Source organism: Pseudochaenichthys georgianus, chromosome 1 (assembly GCF_902827115.2).
Source record: "Pseudochaenichthys georgianus chromosome 1, fPseGeo1.2, whole genome shotgun sequence".
Lineage (NCBI taxonomy): Eukaryota > Metazoa > Chordata > Actinopteri > Perciformes > Channichthyidae > Pseudochaenichthys > Pseudochaenichthys georgianus.
In genome coordinates this window covers 18,543,682-18,568,313 of record NC_047503.1, presented here as the reverse complement: position 1 = coordinate 18,568,313, position 24,632 = coordinate 18,543,682, and the positions used below count along the sequence as shown (strand labels likewise).

Genomic DNA, 24,632 nt, shown 5'->3' with positions numbered 1-24,632 from the left:
AACTGCTACCCCCGCGACCCGACCACGGATAAGCGGGAGAAGATGGATGGATGGATGGATTATTATTATTATAAAAACCTGCTTACTTTTGTGACTGACATGAATGAAGACACTACATTGACCAACATCCACCGGAGATGTATGCACATTGTAACCAAGAAAAGAAACACTATTATATCATACTGCCCTAGAGCCAAAATGTAAGAATTCCCTAGAATCTTACTTTCTAAAGACCATAGAAAATACTCTTTATTACTTTTTTTACAACTTCTTTGAAATAAATATAAAACAGAGTTAACTGCAGTGTCCACGTTCTTAATGCTAGCTAATGAGATAGCCTTAGCCATGTACTCAGTTCCCTGTAATTGAAAGAAAGTGTCAATTCTCCATAAATATGGCCGTAGTTAAATGAAATCATAGAAAAGATAAACTTGTCGTGCTAGGATTGTGCATAAACTGTCTCCGCTGTAACCTTTGAATCTTGTTGAACTCACACGGTTACGCCTTGTAATCAAATATTTGTATTTTATTGAAGTATCTGCAAATGGACAAAAAAGCTGAAGATGATTTTGATTTGTTTGTCTCTGAAATAATAAAAAGACAGAACCAGTTGTAATTGAAAGATGAATGTGGGTTAACACTTTAGAAGCAGATTAGAAAGTACAGCTCAGTTGTCTTTAAAATCCCAATCATACTCACACTAACTCACTCTGTTTTTGATAAATTCAACCCAAACCAAAGTGATCCTGGCTTCACTTCCGTGACTGCGCGGGACTGACAGGTGGGTGCATTGCTCTCTGTAGGTTGGTCTTTGGCATTTGTAGTTTCTGGAGGTTCACTTGTGGGTTTTCTAAGACAGCCCTTGACAGTTCTTCCAGATAAAGGTGGTAATGGTTTGATGTAAATCACAGTGTTGGCGTATTGTTCGTCTCCGTTGTTTGCTGGGGAGAATCTTGAATGTGCAGTGCCTTTGGAGCAGCAAATGTTCTCATATGTATGAAAGTCAGGCGCTGTGGAAGCAGATGTTGGTGGATCCATCTTCGGGTGCTGAGTACAGGAGAGCCTCTGAGATGTGTTCTTCAACGACTTCCCTGGCTGAACAATGTCATTGTTCTCACAGTTGGCCTGCTGAAAAGTGGCAAAGTTATTTAAAGAATTAGCTTATTGTGTGCTATACTGTGGGGAATTGAACTGTGTGCACATTTTTCTCAGTAAAACATATGCTATACAAGTGTGCTTAGAGACTAAAGGCAGGACCCATCAGCTCCTGTAAAGCTTGCAAAAAGCCAACCATTTTCTTGTATGAGATGGGTTGTGATGTCGTATTGGAGCAGAAAGTATTTTGGAAAACCCCTGGTTGTACATTGACCTTTGAAATCAGGAAAGGAAACCTGATCGTTATCAGCTTTATTCGACCAACTGTCAAGACAATTGCCATGTTTCTCTAGGAAGACAGTTGTTTTGCTATTAGACATCCTGACGTGTTGAGTTTGTTTCTCATACCTTTATTTCGTCTGCACCGAAGAGGTCTGTGCCGTGGAAACAAACCTGTGGTTGAGGTTTTGAACTCTCTCTACATTTCCAGATGATCAATGCCAGCGTCAAAATTGTGAGCATGCCTAGTGTCCCAACTGTAGCAAACAAAACGGTGCCTAAAAAACACAAAAGTTCAAGAGAGATGGCTTAGCGCTTTACATTTCCCCAAGCATCCTCCAGCGGAGACATGCACAATGAAACCCACCTGTACTGACGTTCTGTTCTCCTCCATTACTGTTGTTGGTGGCTGTAAGGTCAGATGAGATATTTCTTTCAAAACGTTTTTTTAACATATTATATATATTTGTAAGAAGTCAAAGCGAAGTTTTCTTCTAACCTGCTGAAAGTATTGCAGGGTTACTGGAGTCCATTACAGATGTTAACTGTGTTGAGTTGGACATATTCTCATATGTCCATGTGTGAGAAAGTTCAGGTTTGACAGTTCTTCTCTCATTTGTAACACCTGTATGGGGGACAGTTGTGCAATAATTATTCCCCAGGATTCAGATGTAGAAAACACACAATATTCTCTCCTGAAATGTGGTGTAGTTTATGAATATAGTAGCATACTTAATTAAGTACAAGTGCCTCATAAATGTACAGCAATTAAGTAAACACACCTTTTCTTACATTCCATCCATAATAATACAAATGTGTGTTCATGAAGGAAAAAAGAAAAAAAAAGATATCAGTGTAATGTTAAAGATATGAACGATAAGATAACGCACATACCTTCATTAACAGTAAGCTGTACTGAAGTGTATGTGTCAAAACCGATCCTCTCCACCCCACACCAGTATCCCCCCGTGTCTGACAGCTGGAGTTGTCTGAAGGTCACGGAGAAGGCTCCGGCCCCTGAGTCCACCAGAGTTATCCTTCCCGACTCGGCTGTCGCACCAGACTGTACAGTAACCAGTCTATCTTTAATTCCTTTACATGCAGCCTTGCAGAGGTATTTAGTTATCTTCGAAGCGAATTTGTGAGAACACTGGAATGAGACATCTCCCCCCACGAATCCCTCTACATTGATCTCTGCTCCCTCTATCCCAGAAGCTGCCAAAATAAAATCATGCAACAAGAGTTAAAGCATATTTGAGTTGTTTGGATACATTAATAGAGGATTTAAATACAAACACTCACCATGTAGAAGAAAAAACAAGGCATAAAAGGTATTCATTCTGAATGAAAAGGGTCAGCTCTGTAGTTCTATTACTCTGGTTGGTCTCTCCTGGATCTTGAAATTGATTTGAAATCTATTTTTAATATAGACTAAGCAGTGGTTAAGTGTGTCATCATGTTCCACTACTGCACAGCCTTTTGCAAATAAGATTACATCTACTGTATGTAAGCTCTCAACTGTGTACCTACTTCCTGTGGTTTAGAGAGCATACGAGGGGGTGTAGACATGACACTAAACCCAAGAGAAGATACACATGGACTAAAGCGAGAGGACCATTCTCTCCAATGCATTTCAACACTTCCTTTAAGCGCTATCAATTATGTGTATTTAGCAATAAAGATGAATGTAATGCAAAAGATTAAAATAAAGTACATACTGTCCATCACTGATATTATGTCATTGATATACAATAATGCACGCTGCTTCTTCATATCTTATATTGATATATTGCTTAACTATTCAGAGTATTGGGTAGTACTGAATAGTTGTAGTTGCCTTGGCACAAATGTAAGCTACATTTAATAATAGAGATGTATCAAATGATTGAAGTGAAAGGGCTCACTCAAAAAGCGTGGACAAGAAGGTTAACATTCACGTCTAAGCGGCTAATCAAAAGCTTGCTTAGCTTGCATGAACATGTTGGAATAGCTAGCATGGATCTAACTGAAATTAACTTCAATTGTCAATTTTATACCTTGGTTTTGTAAAGATTAAACAAACAAAATATAATTATTAAGAACATTTGTTTTATGTAGTCTTCACACTTTTTCAGACCTATGCACAAGTCTTGTGAACGGGATACGTGCTCAGATGCAGGCGGAGTCACAACATTTCCAGGGAGAGTGCGAGACAGTCAGAGAGAAGTGAGAGTCATTCTGTTGTTTCGACACCTCTGCCCACAAGGATTTGTTCATCCTTTGTACGCATGGTTATTACCCAGAAAATGTTTGGTTCCAAATAAGGATGTCTCGGAAATCTTGCACGGTGTAATCCAGTTAATTCCGTAATTCTAAAGTGTATAGATTAAATGTTTACCCTCTCTGTTACTAAACTCACCACAGTTTAAATGTTGAGTCGTCCTTTTTGGGACAGTACCTGTAGTCAGACTTTTTGGTATGATATTACTATACACAGAAAACTTTATAATAAACCCAATCTCGAAATTGAATAAAACATTTTTGATGATGTAATGTCTGTCAAGAGAATGCGTGTCATCCGTTTTATAGTTTTATACATACAAAACAGAAATCCAACCCTAACTGTCTTCATGTCCTACTTAAAAATCTTACCTGGACATGCTAAAACAATACAGAAACTCTTAAAATTGTAAGAGTTTCTGTACAGTAGAGTAAGTAAACTTAATTTGTAAGGTATTTTATTTCATTTTTTTTGTTATGTTCCTCAAGCTCACACTGTTACTATTGCTGAAAATGTTAACCTGCTGTTGTAAGTTCCATTGTGTAGATAACCTTTTTTTGTTTTATATATTCGCCCACAAGTGGAATATCCATGAGTTTACACACTAGTCTTTCAGCTACACACTTGTTAAAGGTGATTAAAACGCAATGACTCATTAACTGTAAGGTCACTCTAAAATGTCTCCACGTCTGCCACCTGTTGGTGTTTGCCATTGGAAGCCCACTGATCAGCGCAACTAAAGCGCACTCAATAAGTATTTTAGCTACATGCATTTAGACAGGGTCACATTATGAATCACTTTTATGTCCTGTGACGTTAACATTAAACTGCTTTATTTAAAATGCAAAGCAATAGTATATAATATATCATTAGCATTAGATATTTTCTGTGAGGGAGTTAATATACTGTAGGCAAGGCTACAGCCAGAAGCCTGTTAGCTTAGCATAAAGACAGGAAACTCAAAGCAACAGTTAACCCTCTGACTCAAGGTAACCAATTACACATAGCAGCGCCTTTAGTACATCAATGTATACATGAAAACTACATGAAAATAGTTCTGGTAGCATAAACACTGGTGCATCTGATGAAAACTAAATATCTACAATTCATTTTATGTTTTCATTTTGTTCTTTCCAAATTCCAAAATAAACTACATGCAATTAATAATCTTAATTAAACTGAAGGAACAACAATAAAATTGAGGCCTACACCGACATAACAAAAATACACAAAGAGATCACAAAGACAAAATTAAATGGGTGACAACAATCTTTGCTAGTGTTTTAAATTCGCTCTTTAAGACCAGGTATTTAAGGCTTCTGAAGGAATAATGGTCAATGAGCTGTCAAGGGGGGTTGTGAAAGATAGGGAAAGGCAAAGATGACATGTTGAATCAAAGCTTGTGTGTACTGTAGCACCCTCTGCAGGTCTTACCCCAACACTACATTGAATTGTATAAAGCAGAGGACCCCAAACCTCCAGAAACGTACTCTCTGACAAGGATGTAGTAAGTCCAGTAGTGCTTTCCATGCAGTTTGAAACATTGCTTTAGGCGTTGGAGTTTGTCATCATGGCAAAAAGTGCTCAAGGAACTACCACTGCATTTGATTTGAGTTCCTTTCCAGGTGTCTGTATTTCTTTGTCTGTCTGCAGAGATATGTTTGTGGCCATGAAACAACATGCAGGACGAAAACTTTACACACATATAGCCGAGATCAAACTGAAGGTCATGTTCGAAGATAGGCATGTCTCGAGCAAGGGGAGGAAGGGGGCCACAACGCCATGTTACTCCCCTGGTGTGACTTTGCAGGTATGTCGATGAGATAAAGGTGAAGGCTGGATTTCAAGATAGGTGTTGCCCGAGCAAGGGGACCGGGAGTAAAGGGAAGGAAGGGCCATTGCAATCCCCCACAAGAACATAATGATTGTCACTGCAAGACATTGGATCAGATTAGATATACTTTAACTGAACCCAGTTTAACTGACACATTTACTCACACATTTACAAAATGACACATAGAAAGTAAAACATATAGTAAAGAAATATAGTTAAACACTTGTCCTTTATTTAATGTAACATACAGAGAACAGGTTGAGTTTAGCTGTCAGCTCAAAGGAATACATCCTGCTCAGTCCATAGTTTTTGGATCCAGTGCCTGATAGACAGCAGCGTACTGCGAGGCGTCGGGAATACTAGACTCTGGATCAGCACCTGCTTCTAGAGCCTGCAGCCTCACTGCAGAGTGAGTAGAAGCACCATCTGTATTTTCCTCGCAGTAATCAGACTGTAAGTACATACCATACAGTCAATAGAACAGCTGTTAGAGGTGAACAATTTAATCAACACTAAAAGTGGTGAATTATAAAATGGTCACTCACCTCACTCTTGTTTAGACCTTCTGAAACACACAAGCAACACGATTCCTTAAAGGGGACCACTACCTTAATTTAGGATTACTTCATGTTTGTTCTTTGGCCTACGAAAGTTCAATCAATATCTGTGAATCTGAGCATCTCAAAGCCGACAAGTATGTTTGAAATGTGTGTTTTCACCATCCTTAAAGTGTGCAGCCGACCTATAGACAATGAATGTGAACATTTTATAAACCCACAGAATGTTTGTTTTCTTATTTTAATACCGAAATGACCTCTTTTATATTGAAATGTTCTCAGTGTCTCTGTTGTCCTCGGTGCCCTCAGGGTCATCTATAACATCTTTCAGAATGAATTTATGAAGCAGCTCCAATTACTTGGGAACAAAATGTATGAATTTAAAAAATGGGCAAAATGTACCCTTAAAAAACATGTACATTGTAGAGTGTAAGCAGTGTGTGTAAGCATGCATGTCTCTGAGCATGTGTCTCCTCACCCGCATTATTCCGGCAGTGTCCGTAGAATATAAGAGGTATAATGGAACAAACCAGAAGAGCCAGGGTCACCGAAACAATGATGACCACTGTGGCGTCTGCAAACAGACAGTCGTTTGTGCCACTGACAATAAAGCTTATTCAACAACAGGATGACAACTTAGTCTCTGATATTCAGAACAATCTTTTCATTATTGATGCAGCAGAAAACAATTCTGACAAAGAAATCTAATTATCAGACTAAGTTATTTCTCAATATGAGCAAATAGCATAGTCAGTTATGAACATAACAACAACAACATCAACAACAACAACAACCTGGTTTTATCCATTGGTAAAAAATATCAGTTCTTTCTCAAAACACAAAATGTTTAGCCACTTATTACTGAAAATGCATTCTATGGAAACTTTGTCTGCCTCCTATCTAAATGGAAACAATGCACATTTTCACATGCACATCACAGGATAAACACATGCCCATTCCACACATTTCTGAATATTTGTATCCTTTGAAAGCAGCATGTTACAACAGTATAGGCCTTTTTTATCGTTTGTATACTGTATAGGCTGCATGCATGTTAATACCTAAAAACAACGGTTTGCCACCTCCTGACGGTGAAAGGGGATGATGTCTTTGTCATGATTACTAATGAGATTTGTTTTCGGCGATTATCAAACTTTCTTTTATTTATCTGTTGTGCAAACAGTATCATTTAGTATGACAGTAATTGATTTAAATATATATTGTAACAACACAGTCCAGAGGTTTGTTTAAAACAATGGACTTTCCATTTATAAGGTATAGATACAAAAATGAACTAACAACATATCGCTTCCTCAGACGTTTTGAGACATATTCCGATATTCTGCTTTCAATCATGTGTCTGATGTTAGTTTTTTTTTGTTCATTTAAAAGAGTTAAATAAACTAGATTCTATTCGACACACGATTTCTTCTACTTCATGGAAAGTCCATTGTTAGTGATGTGCAGTCAAGTTTCCAAATCCCACTTGTTGCATGTTGGACCTGGACTAGTTCCAGACACATACTGTATATACATATAGAAACCCATTTAAGGTGAGAAACCAGCCACCTTCAGCACCTGCAGTGAAAACAAACTTCTAGTGTGACTCCATCCAAGTGAAGTTACACAAAGAAAACACAGTTTGGAGTGCAAGGTGACTTAAGTTGTTATCCAAACTGACCAATAAGGTATATGCTGCTTTGAGGCCTGCTACAGGAGAACAGCTGCTAACAGTGACCGTTAAATACCTTTTAGTTCGGTGGCTGCTGGCTGGTTTGTCTCTGTAGTCGGCAGCGTTGATGCTTCAGTGCTGGATGCAGAGCTGCCTTGGGGCAGAGCTTGTGCTTCAGTCTGCAGAGAGGGGGTGGTGGTGGAGGGAGGGGGTCCGACCGGAACAGTGGAGGCTGCGGGAGAACAGGGTGAAGGATGACTGGCAAGAAATATTGTGAACTCGTGATACATCACAGGAAGGGTTGCAACGTCCGGAGCATTTCACAGTAGAATCACAATATTATTATTATTAATATTATATGTATTATTATTGTTATTATAATGTTTTTGTTATTATTGTTATTATTATTGTTGTTATTATTTCATTATTATATCATTATAAAAATAGCATGTGACCACAAAGAATGTTAATTGACATGTTAGCAGCATTAGCACATTAAATAAACTAAGAAATTAGTTTGAGCTTTCAAAATAATGTCTAATGATTATTAACTATTAACACTTATTATAAGGGCTCCACACACACATGGACACACAAACACATATGTTCACTCGGATCAGTTTTTAACATAAAACAATGTAATGTATACATGGTATTATAGCCTTTAAGTTGTACACCTGCAGTACATATAATAATCGTTTCCACATAGTTTGGTTGGTTTTATTCTGCAGACAGAATCAGTTATATTTATAGGTTTTGGTTCAACATGACCGTGTCATATTATAATGAAAAAGCTTACACTGTGTAGTTTCATACAAAATAACCACTCCTGACTAGAAGATAAATAGTGCATCAGTAACGTCCCAAAGCGTCTCATTGCCTGCGGGAACCTTTATGCATTAATCCATTACCATCTGCCACTCTGAGGTTGACCTTCTGGTGCAAAATGTTATATGTTTCCTCCACTCCACAGCCTCTGTATTTCTTGAATGCAACTTCAACTTCAGGTTTCAAATGATTTTGTCACAGAGGTTGTTTGATCTAAGGTACCATGACCTTTTCGCTTCAGAGTGGTGCTTTGTTGGCTAAGTGTGACTGTGCTAAAGGGATTTGCATGAGGAGGATGAATGACATACATTGTTTTACGAAAAAGCCCGGCTCTCTCAAGCAATTTGCTAACTTTTGTTATGCATCTGCCCATGAACTTACCATCTTCGACTTTGAGATTGACCTCCTGGTGCAACACTCTATACGTTTCCTCCAGTCTGCATTGATATGTCCCTGTGTCGGCCCTCTCCAGCCTCTTTATGGTCACGTTGAAGGCTCCACCCCCTCTGCTGACCTCCATGCTGTATCGTCCTCGTGGCGTGATAGCCAAACTCTTCTTCTCAGTTTGAATCAGGATGTTTTCTCTGGCGCAGTCTCCTTTGCAGAAGTACATGTTGGAGAGTTCCGAGCTGTTGGTGGTGCCAGAACAGATGGTGACCTCTCCTCCAACATGGCCGCTCACCTCCAGCACTCCTGAAGCCTCAGCACACACACCTGCATCATGGAACAAAGGGCCTTTGTTACATGATGGTGATATCTACACAACTGCAGTTGGATGCAATTAAATTGCTTGACCGGGCAGCATATTAAGATAAATAATAAACACAATAGCATAATCTGCTTGATAACTTTACAGCTTCACCTTTTTTGGTTGATTTGAATTGTGGCTTAACACCATTGTGTTTTTATATAATGTCATTCAGTGGGGTAATGTAACCATACATAAGTACAAAATGAGGTACTTGTACTTTGCTTGAGTATTTTCATATTATTCTACTTTATATTTGTACTTTATTACATTTTGTTGGCAATTGTTGTAATTTTTACTTCACTACACTTATTTGACATAATAGTTTCTCATTGTTACTCAAAGATCTGTAGACATTCCTACTTCTACTATTACAAAACACTCGGATTCAATATAGTCTTAAATACAATATCATACTTTAATTCAGTAGACTTTCACTTCTTGGTTGTGAAGGTTTATTTGCAAGCAAGTTTGAGTTATGATGGAAATGTTTAAATGGTGTTCAAACTAAATTATTTTTAAAAAGAAGACCAATTTTAAAATCTATACCCAGTGGTGGAAGAAGTACTCAGATGTTTTACCAGTAAAAGTATACTAAATTGTATTGCTTTCAAAATCTGACTTATCTATACTTGAGGTACCAAAAGTATTTCTTCTATTTCGTAATGGCCCACTTCAGAATTGTATATTCTTAATTTATGGATTGTGATTTTTGATGTCCTAGTTTGTTTGTAATAGCTGGTAAATGAAGGTCTGCATACATATTAAATAATATGTCAAAGTTCATTTATAGATTGATTGATACTTTGTTAAGATAATAATCTAAATCTAAAAAGTAGCTTCCAATAAATATGGTGAAGTTAAAAAGTATTGGCTTCCAGAATGTAGTGAAGCAGAAGTATAAGTAGCATAAAACAATACTGACAGAACTCAGGTTTATGTTACGATCCACCACTGACTATACTGAACATTACCAGTGCATTAGAAGAAGCTCATCAATAAATGTACACCTTATTAACAAGTACATTTATAACCAATTCACAATGTAACCTTTAGAAATAAAATATTCAAATGATTTGAAAAAAACTCACCCAAGATGCAGCAAAAAATTACAAGATGAAGAATCCTCATTCTTGCTTAAGGTTAAAAACGGTTTATTCCGGCTGACAGAGAAAATAAGCAGTGGTCCGCTTCAAAGTGTTAGTCATCTGATTCAGTGTCATACAAAAGTGATGGTCTTGGCGATCTAGATTAGCTACAAGGCTGTGATTGTGCAGCTGTCTCTCTCAATTGAACATGCCTCTTGAGAACAGATATACAGTCTGATATATAACTGTATAATACAGTTGACTGTAGTTCTCCAGCCCCCCATCTCTCTGCAGGACCAGCCCATGACAGTGATACATATGAACTGTTTTCAGTCTTTATATGTATTGTTCGGCTCTGGATGCTGACCCTGCTGCCTCAGTGCACATGAAGCTGGAGGGAGGGCATCGAAGCCATAACGCTGTCTGTTGACTGTGTCACGGGTATCAGAGCCCGAGGGCCACTTCACCATCAGGTTACAGCAGGGTTAACTGTAGTACAATGTGCACATTTCAACTTTGACATCTTATAAGTTATTTTTATATCAATATCTTTTTCATATTTTTTATTTAATATTATCTAATTCCAAAACAGGGCAACTGTCACTAAACCCAGGAAAAATTAAGTATTTCTGACTGACGACCTTTAAGTTGCCACAGAAACCTTTCGCTCCACTTAGGCCTTTTTTCAGGGTTAGCGTGTCCTTACACGAGCCACTCAGCGGTGTCTCCTAAGGGACTGTATACAAATGATGTGTGAGAAGGGCTACATTTCATGTTTTGTTTTAAGAAAAGAATAACACGGTTCCAATGTTTTTCTATAAAATAATAAATTGAGAAATTTAGCTGTGACAGGGTTTTATTTATCACAAAACCTGGACTATTTCAAGTCTCAATCCAGTAAGAAAACATACATTTGTGTTAGTTGTTGCTTGGATGTCTGACATTAACAGAATAACACAAGATTGTTGTTTTCACATGTATCTGAGGTTACGTACTGTAACCCAGCTTCTATGAGTATAGGCGCAGCCCTCTAAGGCTATCGCTATTGGGTAATCCCACTGCACGTGTGCAGCACTGACAGATTTAATCCACGCCCACCTGGGCCCCACCTCCGGCCTCACTTCCGTATAAATAGGAAGATGGCCCGTCCAACTGCTCCCACACAAACAGCTTTTCTTCAGCTATTCGCGGAGCCAGTGGGGCCCGAACCTTAGAGGGCTGCGCCTATACTCATAGAAGCTGGGTTACAGTACGTAACCTCAGTTCTATTTCGTATGAGGCTTCGCCCTCTAAGGCTATCGCTATTGGGTTAAGGGCGAAGCAGGATGTAGTCCACGCCCCACTGGTCCGCCCGTAACCAGAAGCACAAAAACCCATCTACTCAATTAATAACCCATGCGAAAAAGAAGGAGCATCACAGTCCCTGGAAATATAGCATTATTCCAAATGAATATTCTCTTTAAGGGAATGGAGGTGAATACCCGTCGTTTAAAAAAAGTAGAGATAAACAAATCCCACTTGTTAAACCTATAAAAGAGGGGCAAAAGGGGCAGCTCTCTGAATGCCGATAGGCAGGAGAGAGGGCACGCCGTTTAGTCCCTGACATTACTCAATCTGACAGAACAGCAGTACTGAATGTGTAAGAGAGGAATGGGAGACATCCCTCAAATAAAAACGAATAAAAGAACAGGGGGAAGACCAAGATGCAGCATTGCAAATGTCTCCCACTGTCATTCCTCCATGCAACGCCATAGAGGTTGAAATTCCTCTGGTGCTGTGCGCTTTGATGTTTTCTGGGGGATCCACCCCAGAGTAAACATACGCCTGTGACACAGCCTCACACAACCAGTGTGACAGCCGCTGTGCAGACAGAGGCTGCCCTATTCAGTGCTCTCTGTAATGCACAAACAGGCGCTGAGACTTGCGCAACGTGGCTGTGCGTGCAATATAACATGACAGCGCACGTACGGGACAGAGGAGATGAGATGTGGCTTCCTCCTCTGATGTGTGAGGAGGAGGGAAGAAACCATCCGAAGTGATCCCTCTCGATTTAAAAGAGCTTGTGATCATCTTTGGCATAAAAGCCGGTTTAAGGCGCAAAACAGCTGAGCTGCCATCTCCTTGGATCCGGAGACATGACGGAGCCACAGAGAGAGCAGACATATCACTCACCCTTTAGCTGATGTGAGAGCCAAGAGCAGAGCTACTTTGGCTGACAAGAACTTCAGGGGGACCTGATCTAAAGGTTCAAATGGAGCTTTACTCAGTGCGCGTAACACTAAGCCAAAAACCCATTGAGGCGCTAAAGCGCGTGACCCATGTCTGAGTCTCTGTGCTCCCCGTAGAAAACGTTTTGTCCAACACACTCTCACTCCCTAAGCGTCCAATGGCGACGTTTGGTCAGTGTCCGTGGCGTCCAATTGTGACGCTCCTAGGCTCCTTCAGCGTCATAAAGGGACGCAAATAGCTTTCAACTGATTGCAATGTATTCCCATCTGCGTCGGGATTTGACGCTCATGGAAGCACGGCATTCGTTTATGCCGGCTGCCCTTAAAGGCAATGTGAGCGTCCATTCCCATTGGATAACGGAGAATTGTACACCCGGAAGTAAGTATTCCTCTTACTGTCGATTTATTTTACAGTGATATCTGCACTACTCATCGACTAAAAAACACCAGATTATCCTTGTTAATTACACAACATTGATTGGTTTAAATTGTGTGCAATGCTTTTGTATTTTTCCCCTTCGATTCGGAGAAACAAATATTTTTTCTGAGTAAAGGATGGCAGAAGACACTACACTACCCAGAATCCCCAGCGTCTATGTCACATGATCTTCAAATTTCTCCCTGCAGAAAAAGAAAACATGGCCGAAATTCGTTTTATTCTTGGTAGAAAATGCCTATTTTAAAGTTAGTTTGGCCATTAAAATGCGTTTTGATGTCATTTGATGCGAGAAATATGAGTTGTTATTTTAGATTATGTGTGCAGTGGATGTACATGATCTTTAGTTTGCTAGTTATTACGAAGATTACTTCAGGAAATCGCGACGTTTTCATTGTTACCAAGGTGGTTGCTAGGGACGCTGCTATCGATATTATTTCTGTTATGTTGTGTAACTGTTTAATGGTGTTATCTTTATTGCTACCCCCTTCCCCGTCAATGTATAGTGTTGGTCCACAGCCTAAACATATTAGTTTAACAAAATCCGCATCTAAAGATAGCCTACGTTATTTCCCCCCTGTGCAATTCCAGTCTCACATCTCACAGCACATCGTCATTAACAGACCGAAAACATTTTTAAAAAAAAATAATACTACTTTATTCCGAGTGTGCTTGCTTTTCTCTTTGAAAGTCATCACATAACGGCATTGTAATACACGGTTCGGCTGCATTACATATTACATATCTGCCGTAGTTCTGTATTTATATAGAGCCCTGATGAGAAGACAAACATGAGGAACTGAAAACGTGACGTGGATCATAAATATATCAGCCATTAAACAACATCTTACATTTCTTTTCACACAATACGTCTCCTTGCAATATCAACACTAATTCGGCTCACTTTTATATTTGATCCAATTGGTAGATAGGCTGTATTTACACCATAAAGGTGCACAGCTGATATAAAGGGACACCTGGTGGTTAAAGCATGTTATTGAATTTAATTATTTGTATTATTAGATATTAATACGATTCCTATAAAGTATATTCATTACTCGTTATTCTCTACTAATAGTTCATTAAAGACTGTATGTAATGACTATTTTGCACATCCCTTTCAAGATTTCATGATTTTCTAAGGTTTATTGACATATCATATAGGCCTACACAACTGTGTGGTGTAGTTCTGCACTGAATGAAAAACTTGGGTTGCAGGTTCCTCAATAGTGCATTACAAGACATCTATCAATATTTGTGCATACCTCCAGCAATGTTAACTATGTTGAAGCACTTATTTTAACTGATATTATACATAATGTATTATATTCTTATAAGATGTATGTAGATATTTCATCTCCGGCCTTGTCAGGTATTGAACAATCAATAAATAAAGAACACAGAATTGTTGAATATAAAACACAGAATTTGTGTGATTATACTAAATGATTTTCAAATAAACACAACTGCATATGTAACTGTTACACATGCTGATGTAACGCAAATGTTCCAACTTGGGATCAATAAAGTATATCTTATCTTAAGCTGATCGATGGCTACTGCCATATTTACAAAATGTGCCTCTGAACCTTGACAAGTGCATGATTCAGGCTTATCAATTAATGTAATGTAATGTTATCACAGGGGTCACACACATAAGACCAGCTGTTAAATAAAGCTCTTCTGACCTTAGCTGGCATGTGTGTATATATATTAATACTGCCCATAATGGGCACAAGCAATTTACACCCATTTATTAATTATATGTTTTGAGTGTTTCCTGTCCCATAAACCTCCAGGGATGTACACAGTTTAATACTGGCAACTTCTTATTATGGGAAATACGAAAACGTCTTTTAAAACTACAACTCCCAGTAGAGACGTGCCATAGAGAACATGTTGCGAAACAGAATAGCCAGCATGTGTAGTTCTGGGGACGGGGTGGGGGAGGGGGGACGCGGTGGACCCGTTCAAATCCAGTTTTGGACAGTCTGCTGTGGTTCCATCCCATTTCAAGTGCTGTTCGAGAATCGGCTTAACCCTCGGAGCACACTCTCCAATCACAGAGCTTGAGGACTATCACAGGGTTTGTCAAACAGAGCACATGGTGTAGTCCAAACGATAGCTGGGGATTCTGGGTAGTGTAGTGTCTTCTGCCATCCTTTACTCCTGGGAATGGACGCTCACATTACCTTTAAGGGCAGCCGACATAAACGAATGCCGTGCTTCCATGAGCGTCAAATCCCGACGCAGATGGGAATACATTGCAATCAGTTGAAAGCTATTTGCGTCCCTTTATGACGCTGAAGGAGCCTAGGAGCGTCACAATTGGACGCCACGGACACTGACCAAACGTCGTTATTGGACGCTTAGGGAGTGAGAGTGTGTTGTTTTGTCAGAGGGTGACTAAACACCGTGTTGACACCAAACCTACGTGGCAAGATGAAATGGCAGCAGCATATGTTTTTACCATGCTATAAGCCAATTCCTGTCCAGCAACAGCTGGAGGAACGACAGCACGAGGCAGGGGGGCCAACGGGGTCCAGGCTTCTCCCTGCACACCACACGGAGCGCTGTCCATTTGGCTGTGTAGGATGTGTGTTCAGCAGCTGCGCTGATCGAACACCTCCCTGGCGATTTATGTAGGCCGCCGCTGCTTTGTTGTTGTTTGAATCAACATATGTTGATTGTACAGCAACGGGACGAAGTGCTGGAGCACTTTCCATACGGAGAGTAATTCCAGCACGTTTATATGGAGAGACATGTGACCCGGCCACCGTCCCCCCACTGCCTGCGACATGCACGTTCCTCAGCCTGCGAGAGATGCGTCTGTGAACACTGCGGTGTGTGACGTCACTCTGCTCAGGGGCACACCCAGTGACGTGGAGATTTTTCCAGTAGGTCAAATCCAAAACCACGGAAGGAGGAATGTACACCATGCGTCTCCTCTGACGCACGGGGTCGATGCACAGGCGAATAAACCACCTGGAGGCCCAATCCCAAACCACTCCCTCGACCCTACCCCTCCGTGACGGAGTGCACTCCGTCTGTAGCCACACTCGCAGCTCAACGAGGCTCCCTCCTGTCAGATGGAGGGAGTAAATACAGCAGCAAGCTTTGGGACGGCCTCCCCTCTCCCCGGAGAAACAGGAAATGCCGTAACTGTATGTAACAACGGTTTCAAATCAGCATCTCTTAGACAAAAAGTTTAAATGAATAACTCAAATAAAACTCCAAACATCTTTCATTGTGTTTCAAAGCTCTTTTAGTTTTGTAAATATACACAACTTTATAATAAAATGCACACATTTACCGTTTTCTAGACTAAACACAGGTATGATCCTAAGTTAAAAACATATGAGGTTATCATGAGGTTGTTAACATCGTAGTTTATCAGTGGATGTTTTCTGGAACTACTTGTAAACAGCGTGTTTCCTGACGGACACACACAGCGTGACTCCAGTCAGGTAGAGACCGGTCTCAAGTCAGCACCGCTGCAGCCGGGGGAGGTGTCAAAAAGCTCGTCTTAAGTCGGACAGCTCGGACTCGGAGTCGGCTTGACTGGCTGGGTTTGCAATGGCGGAAATTGCGTTGGCGTTTTTCGTTGCAGATGAAGTGGGTGCAATAGAAATGCTCCTCCCTCTTAATGTTTGCAAAACTGATAGGTGGACAGGCTACAAATGATCAGTCCCTTCAGATCCGCACACATGAAGCTTAATGAGCATGAATTGAACAGACCTGCTGCTGTGTTAATTCTTTAGCTGCCACTTTAAGCTTTATGATGTGTACAACATGGATGTAATTTGATTTAATCTTGCCATTTTAAATAATGTATTCAATAAATAAGGTTAAACCATATCATTACATTACAATAGATTTTATTGTAATGATTTGGTTTAACTTAAAGAGAAACTTTATTGTTATTGCACATATTACAGGTACTGAGACAACGAAATGCAGTTTCGCTTCTAACCAGGTGCAACAAGCAGTGAAGTGGAAAGTAATGTACACAATCTACAGAATAACATATAGAATGAATTGAATGATGAATAAACAGTGGGGTATGAATACACTAGATATCAGCCTGTGAGCAGTATGAACAGTGTGTATGAATATGCTAAGATATATAAAGTATGAAAACGGTAAGCAGTATAGTATAAAATATATAGATATTAATTTCATGATGATAAACATTGTGGAACAATGATGAAAAATGGGAATGGATGTGGCGACGTAAAACTGACACAAAACAACAACAAACTTTTGCCAGCCAATTGGAGAGTTTCATCAGCAGCAGGTGGTAAACACCACCAATGAGCGCTCAGCTCGAGATACCAGCGAGCCGTTTCCCATCAAGCATTTCGCTTCCGCAGCTCGTGGAGAGCAACTGCGCCAACTCGCCTCGCCTCGCTCTCAAGGCTGCGGGCGTCTTTGTCCCGCGAGATTTCAAAGTCTCATGTGGGCGAGCCTCCAGAGCAAGTCGGACAAAATGACTAACCATCATGCAACGCACTAGCAAGACGTTGATCGCAACTGCGCAGGTCTGCGCAGGTCTTGCTTGTCTCAAACAAGCCTACTTTCTCCCCTCTCCGCTGCAATAGAGTCTGGCTGCAGACCGCAGCAAGGAGGCGTTTCCTATAGGGGCGTTTCCTATAGTGAACGACGGGAGCCGGCTCTCGCCCGCGAACGAGACGTTTTTTGTTTTGTTTTTGCGGAGGGATCTAGATCGGCATGAATGTGCAATGTGGACATTATCCCGCTTATTACACATGGCCACATTCTGAACAAAGTAACAATGACTCCCAATAATAATTGAAATGCTTTTATGGATTTAGAAAAAGATTTTATTGATTTAAAAAATAGTTTTTTGTATTGATTTAAATTGACATGCATCCGCTAAGAAAAGTAGTCCGTTGTTACTGTTTGAACTAACGTAACAACGGCAGGAACTGCTTCTATAGTGTTTTTGAGGAGCTTTTTGATTACAGATTTGAAAACATCGTTGCTTGCTTTAAAAGTAGCACAATTCATTATGTCAAACCTTGAAAGATATCCCTGCCCTAATGCCAAAAGTAACTGGCAACTGAATATATGTCGCCGTAGCGATGATGTATATGTCTGGACCGCTGAGTTGATCTCAAAGCACGCTCCCCTCTCCTGCAGGGAGAAAAACTATATTTATATACTTTATATAGGTTTGTGTAGCGTGGTTCTACAAGCAAGTCAATGCATTAATTGGGTGGTATCAGAGAGTTACACGGGTCTGTAAATGCAATGAAAACAATTGGCCACAGCAAATAATTTATATTAAACATGTAATTTTTACTTTTGAATACTTTAGTACAAAGGATGTCTTGAATAATTTAAGTGATATATGTGTACACATATAAATCATTAGTCAAAACAGCGCTACATTTGATTTAATTAAAAGGTATAATATGTGGTAAACTGAAGAGCCCTTTGGGAGCCGAAAGAGCCGGCTCTTCTTGGTGAGCCAAATGATCCGGCTCAGCAAGAAGAGCTGGAATTCCCATCACTAGAACAATAGAGGCTTCTCAATACTCAAATTTCCCCTCCTCGACTCCCCTCCTCGACTCCCCTCCTCGAGACTTAGTCCCGCCCACAGGAGATGCGAGCGGAGGACCGAGGAGGGGAACCGGGGAAAGAGGAGGGGAAGCAGCAGACGTTTAAAGAAATGAGAACTCCTCTCCTCTGAGCGGTCATATTAAAGCGACGTCCGTTCATTATTACGTGGCAACAGCTGCATCAGCTGTCGAGTGTTTTGTCATATTTTATAATCTCTGTTAGATCAGCTGAACATTGTTCCCCCACATATTTACCTTGAATTCATTGAGAGTGCGGTATAATGAGACAATAACAGGCTACAGATGCGGACACACACACACAAATATATTTATATAAATATATGCAATTTAAAGTATGAGAGCACTCTCATAATAACGTAACACAATCAGAGACTGGATATATCCCCCCCCCCCCCTCTCTCTCTGGTCGCTGAAATGGGGAATTGAAATTACGGGCCAAAAGTTGTATTTGCAAGTATTAAAAGTAAGCAGAGGACACCAAACCAACTGAGACCTGTCTGTCCGCCGCATCTGCGCACACACTGTACCACACACACACCTACACACTGTACAGGACATACCTACACACTGTACCACACACACACACACACACACACACACACACACACACACACACACACACACACACACACACACACACACACACACACACACACACACACACACACACACACACACACACACACACCTACACACTGTACCATACACACCTAAGCTCCTAAAGCATAATCAGGCTACAGCCGTTGTGTATTTTAGTATGTGAAGCACTAAATGTTCTTAGAAAAATATCGACTCTTTGTTTGTATATATCTACTAAACTAAAGCAAATAAAGAGAGTAGGTCTGTTATACTGAGTGATATTTATTTTACACACTGCTCTGCTTTCTGCAGGACCTCACAGCTGTTCTCACTGTAAACATCGCGTTGCGATGAGAGCAGTTTCTAAAATAATATCCAGGGGATGCATGCAGAGCTGTCATTGGCTGAGATAAGTCCGGCCGTGTGTCACGCCTCCACCGTTCCCGGAAATGCATCCGCGGAGGAGCCGTGGAGGAACCATCAGTGTATCCTCGGTTATAGCTCCTCCAGAGAGCCTCCTCGACGCTCGATCCTCGGTCCTCGGTGTGCATTTAGAGAAATGAGACGTCCTTCAAAATGGCGCGCTGAAATTCATTTCCGGGTCACTACCGGAGGACCGAGGAGTCGAGGAGTCGAGGAGGGGAAATTTGAGTATTGAGAAGCCTCTAATGACTTCTTCTGCGAGGATTTATAAAAGCAGCTGGATAAAAAAAGTTAGGAAACGCCCCTATAGGAAACGCCCCTATAGGAAACGCCTCCTTGCTGCGGTCTGCAGACAGACCCATCTCCTCCGCTGTGAGAGTAGCGCTCTCATGCGGGCTGAGTTCAATTCCACTCCCAGTTAAAAAGATAACCTGGGAGGGACGAGGACAGCTCTTCTTCCAGTTGATAATGAAACCCAGGTTTGACAGATGAGATACTAGCTGTATCGTCTGTAAGCCGCTTCCTCCCTCCCTGGAGCGAGCCAGCCACAGCCGGTCGTCCAGGTAAAATAACACTAGGCTTGTTTGAGACACATTGCGGCTCGCCTCGAAAGTAGACGAGAGTAGCCGATCGCAGCCGGGGGAGGTGTCAAAATGCTCGTCTAAAGGCCCTGACACACCAACCCGATTTTGGGAGTCAGAGGCCGTCAGAGGCTGTCGGGCATTCGCGGCGCCGTAGTCAGGTTGGTGTGTCCCGCACCGTCGAGCGTGACACGCCTTATTTGGACTGCCAGACCCGATGCATGGCCGATTCAACATGTTGAATCGGCCATGCATCGGGTCTGGCAGTCGGACCAAATAATCACTCTGATTGGCTGTTCAGCTAGCAAATCAGTGCATGAGAAGCGAAGCGGAAATGAGGGACGTAAACAAACGATTTAAGAAGGCACACACAGACTGCTATTCATTTTCATCTCATCATGGCGATCTGGAATGATGCAAACGAAGACCTGCTCATCACCTTGATCCAGGAGAGGCCAGCTCTGTATGATATTACGGAGAAAAGATACTCTTCTTCTTCTCTGTCTTCCGGTTGTTGCCTCTTTTGAATGACGAATACACACTACCGCCGCCTGCTGGTAAGGAGAGTTATTGCCACTCACGCACTGAAGTCGGTGCGGTGTGTTCCCGTGCAACACATGGCCAAAACGCAGGAGAACACGGCCAGGCAACAGCCGACTTCAGCGTTGGCTAGTCCTCTGGTGACTGCTTGGTGTGTCAGGGCCTTTAAGTCGGACAGCTCGGACTCGGAGTCGGCTTGACTGGCTGGGTTTGCAATGGCGGAAATTGCGTTGGCGTTTTTCGTTGCAGATGAAGTGGATGCAATAGAAATCCCACATGTATTGTATGGAGAATGACATGATCTAAAGGGACTGTGATTGAGAGAAAATTAAATATTTGTTTACAATAAACATGAATATGTCAAAGACAATACCATTTTTGATTTAAATGATAGATTACCTTGTGCATTTGTTGCAGCCCTTGCTTGCTGCATAAGTGCAGCTGCTAAACTGTTATCTGAAAAATAATTTACATAATTTAAAATCATATCCAGATTGTTGGAATGCAATTTAGTTGTTTACTCACCATTTTGTAGTCTTTGGGAAATGTCTTGTGAGACTCTTACAGTGATGTCTCCCTGTCCATCACGCAGTGTAAGCACCACAAATTCCATTTTACCCACTGTAGACAAAGGTGATCACTATTGCTTTATATAGGTTTGTTAATTCAGTCATGATGAGGAACCACACCAGTGACTGGGTTCCATAATTAGAAATGCTCCTCCCTCTTAATGTTTGCAAAACTGATAGGTGGACAGGCTACAAATGATCAGTCCCTTCAGATCCGCACACATGAAGCTTCATGAGCATGAATTGAACAGACCTGCTGCTGTGTTAATTCTTTAGCTGCCGCTTTAAGCTTTATGATGTGTACAACATGGATGTAATTTGATTTAATCTTGCCATTTTAAATGATGTATTCAATAAATAAGGTTAAACCAAATCATTACATTACAATAGATTTTATTTTAATGATTTGGTTTAACTTAAAGAGAAACTTTATTGTTATTGCACATATTACAGGTACTGAGACAACGAAATGCAGTTTAGCTTCTAACCAGGTGCAACAAGCAGTGAAGTGGAAAGTAATGTACACAATCTACAGAATAACATATAGAATGAATTGAATGATGAATAAACAGTGGGTTATGAATACACTAGATATACACTAGCAGCCTGTGAGCAGTATGAACAGTGTGTATGAATATGCTAAGATATATAAAGTATGAAAACGGTAAGCAGTATAGTATAAAATATATAGATATTAATTTCATGATGATAAACATTGTGGAACAATGATGAAAAATGGGAATGGATGTGGCGACGTAAAACTGACACAAAACAACAACAAACTTTTGCCAGCCAATTGGAGAGTTTCATCAGCAGCACGTGGTAAAAACCACCAATGAGCGCTCAGCTCGAGATACCAGCGAGCCGTTTCCCATCAAGCATTTCGCTTCCGCAGCTCGTGGAGAGCAAGGCTGCAGTCGGATAGTTTAAAAATCAGCTCCTAAATTCTAACCCTATCGTCTATTCCTTGACCTCTGAGTGAAACGTCACGGGGTTAAGGGATAGTGGATAGTAGAATTCAAAAGGACTTAGGAGAAGAGACTGCGGTACTTTAGAGAATCCGAATGCACTTTCACTAACCGACGTGTTTATGATGCGCCAGCGGACGTCATTGTGTGCGTCTGCTGCTGTGGGGAAACCACAGTTTTCTATACAGCGGACTACAACATGGATGTTTAATAAGAACGAGGGACTACTGTAAACTCATCTAGAGACTCTGCACCGTGCTCTGATGCTGCTGCTCAGACAACAGAGAAACATATTCTTCATGACCAAAGTTGGAATTGAAATAAAAAAGGAAAGTGAAACTTATGCTCGTCACCCTCTCCCTCCGGTCCACATTAATACAAATCATCCCAATACGTATGATTGTATGAACTAAAGATCTTAAAATCAATACAGATGTATTTATTATAAACGTTAGTCCTTAACATCTATCACTGTGTATATCACCATTCAAACATCTTTTAAAAGTTGAACAAACCCCACACAGCTCAGTAAAGACTGAAATGTTGACTTTATTTGATAATTTCAGTGAAAACTAACGTTCATATTTCTCTTTTTGATTATAATACTGATGAACGTTCAAAACAAAGCACTTTGGCAACTTACCACCTATGTTTTAAAAAGCTTAATAAGCACCGTAACTTTCATGATATAATTTCTCGGTCATAATCGGTTGTTTCCGTGAACGGCCGACTGTTGAGTGACGGCAAATGCTGCGGCTGCAAGGCATTGTGGGGAAGCATTTTCGCTTCTCCTGTCGGTTAGGGAGGTCCAGTGGTTCCTAAGCTAAAGGAGGTTATAAAGGAAGTTTGAAACCTCCTTTCCTATCATTCTCATCATTCTAGAGAATTCGAACGGCACTTATCATGGCTGCCACTGAGGGACTTCCGGGTCATTTCACTCCTTTAGGAAGGTTCCTAAGCTAAATGGACTATTCGACTTCAGCCCAACTGTGCCAACTCGCCTCGCCTCGCTCTCAAGGCTGCGGGCGTCTTTGTCCCGCGATATTTCAAAGTCTCATGTGGGCGGGCCTCCAGAGCAAGTCGGACAAAATGACTAACCATCATGCAACGCACTAGCAAGACGTTGATCGCAACTGCGCAGGCAGGGGCGGACTGGGACTACAAATCAGCCCGGGACTCTCGACCGGCCCACTTCGGTACCGCCGGCCCACGCGGTGCCGCAAGTAAATACCGCTAGTAAATTGTCGACGGAGGGTAGACATTAAGGGTAACATTTACTTGTATTATCACTGGCCCCACCATTGTAACCTCTGGCCCGGAGCATTCGTCCAAAAACAAATCGACTAATGAAGAAAATTAACACATTTGTTGCAATAGTAATTTATGCACTAACTACATTACTACTTGTACTACAACATTTTAATCATCAGTTCTTCCTCATTTTCCTCAATTGTTCATATTTGGTTTATTAAAATAATGATATTGTGGTCATTGTTAAAAAATGTCTGCTATTATTATGAGATTATTATTTGTATAATGCACTTTCTGCCTTCCTGTCATTAGGAGTTAGACATGTAATGGCTATAGATTAGATCCTTCATTATCCTAAACTGCTGGGACATTTCGCCAATACCTTTATATTGTCTACTCTTCACTTACTTGTCAGCATAGGTCGGCATTGATGTACAGAGCCGACAGAAGACCTTGTTTATATTGCCATCATATTGAGATGTGCAGCCAGTGACGCGTCCTAAAACCAGGAAGTAAGCTGCTGGTTCCCTCGACAAGGGTTTTGGAAAATAGCTGGAAATAAGGTCTGTGGAAAACAAACCTGTTTGATAAATGCACGTTTTGTTCAGCCGGATAATCTCCACATGTCTACCCTACTTTTATAATTTTCGAATCATAAATCTAATCGATAGATTATAAAAGGGTTTTAGGACGCGTCACTGCACCACTAGAAGCCAACTCCATCGATCAAGCTGAAACTTTCTCTCCCTCTTCTTCTCATGATCCCTGTCACTCTCCTTTAACTCCTCCGGTGACTTTCTTTTATTTGAAGATTGTTTTTTGCCCGGCGCTTGGCCGGTTATCGCTGGTATTAAAAACATTTTGGCGAAATAGTGAAGGAGCGCGCTGCCGCTCACGGGAGCCTGCTCGCGCTGCACTCCGCAGCAAACAGCTGTTTGCTTTTCACCCAACAACGACAACCGACTCACGGAACGCTATGTTGTAGCGTTGATAAACGAAACAATTTAACTAAATTGCTAGTCAAAATACCAATACCACAGGACAATATTTTTAAAGCAATATTTTTAGTGGCCCGAGCGGGCAAGTGGAA

General features: G+C 40.9%; 2 protein-coding genes across 4 annotated transcripts in view; both read right to left on the bottom strand.

Annotated features, from left to right (window-relative positions):
- Nucleotides 1-319: 319 nt before the first annotated feature.
- Nucleotides 320-5,589, bottom strand: LOC117463852 (CMRF35-like molecule 5). The gene is made up of 6 exons (XM_034106367.2): nucleotides 2,677-5,589; nucleotides 2,269-2,589; nucleotides 1,874-1,999; nucleotides 1,742-1,783; nucleotides 1,504-1,652; nucleotides 320-1,128 (listed from the first exon to the last, which is right to left on the bottom strand). The coding sequence occupies exons 1-6, from the start codon at nucleotides 2,711-2,713 to the stop codon at nucleotides 706-708; spliced, it is 1,098 nt and encodes a 365-aa protein (XP_033962258.1). The 5' UTR covers nucleotides 2,714-5,589; the 3' UTR covers nucleotides 320-705.
- An 89-nt stretch (nucleotides 5,590-5,678) lies between these two features.
- LOC117464436 (hepatitis A virus cellular receptor 2 homolog) overlaps nucleotides 5,679-24,632 on the bottom strand; it is a 35,543-nt gene continuing 16,589 nt past the window's right edge. For 2 of the 3 annotated variants that reach the window (XM_034106973.2, XM_034106901.2), the window contains 5 exons: nucleotides 8,907-9,239; nucleotides 7,774-7,929; nucleotides 6,504-6,599; nucleotides 6,014-6,033; nucleotides 5,679-5,919 (listed from right to left, as the gene is read on the bottom strand). In XM_034106973.2, the coding sequence (XP_033962864.1) occupies nucleotides 5,764-5,919; nucleotides 6,014-6,033; nucleotides 6,504-6,599; nucleotides 7,774-7,929; nucleotides 8,907-9,138 (660 nt within the window). In that variant the 5' untranslated portion in view covers nucleotides 9,139-9,239 and the 3' untranslated portion in view covers nucleotides 5,679-5,763. The remainder of the gene's footprint in view (nucleotides 5,920-6,013; nucleotides 6,034-6,503; nucleotides 6,600-7,773; nucleotides 7,930-8,906; nucleotides 9,240-24,632) is intronic. The other variant, XM_034107058.2, reaches the window with a different exon arrangement.

Coding starts and splice junctions, on each gene's coding strand:
- LOC117463852 (XM_034106367.2), bottom strand. CDS start 2,713: ATGAATACCTTTTATGCCTTGTTTTTTCTTCTACATG. Junction 2,000..2,268: donor ACAGCTTACTGTTAATGAAG/GTATGTGCGTTA, acceptor TCCCCCATACAG/GTGTTACAAATGAGAGAAGA. Junction 1,129..1,503: donor TCGGTGCAGACGAAATAAAG/GTATGAGAAACA, acceptor GCCACTTTTCAG/CAGGCCAACTGTGAGAACAA.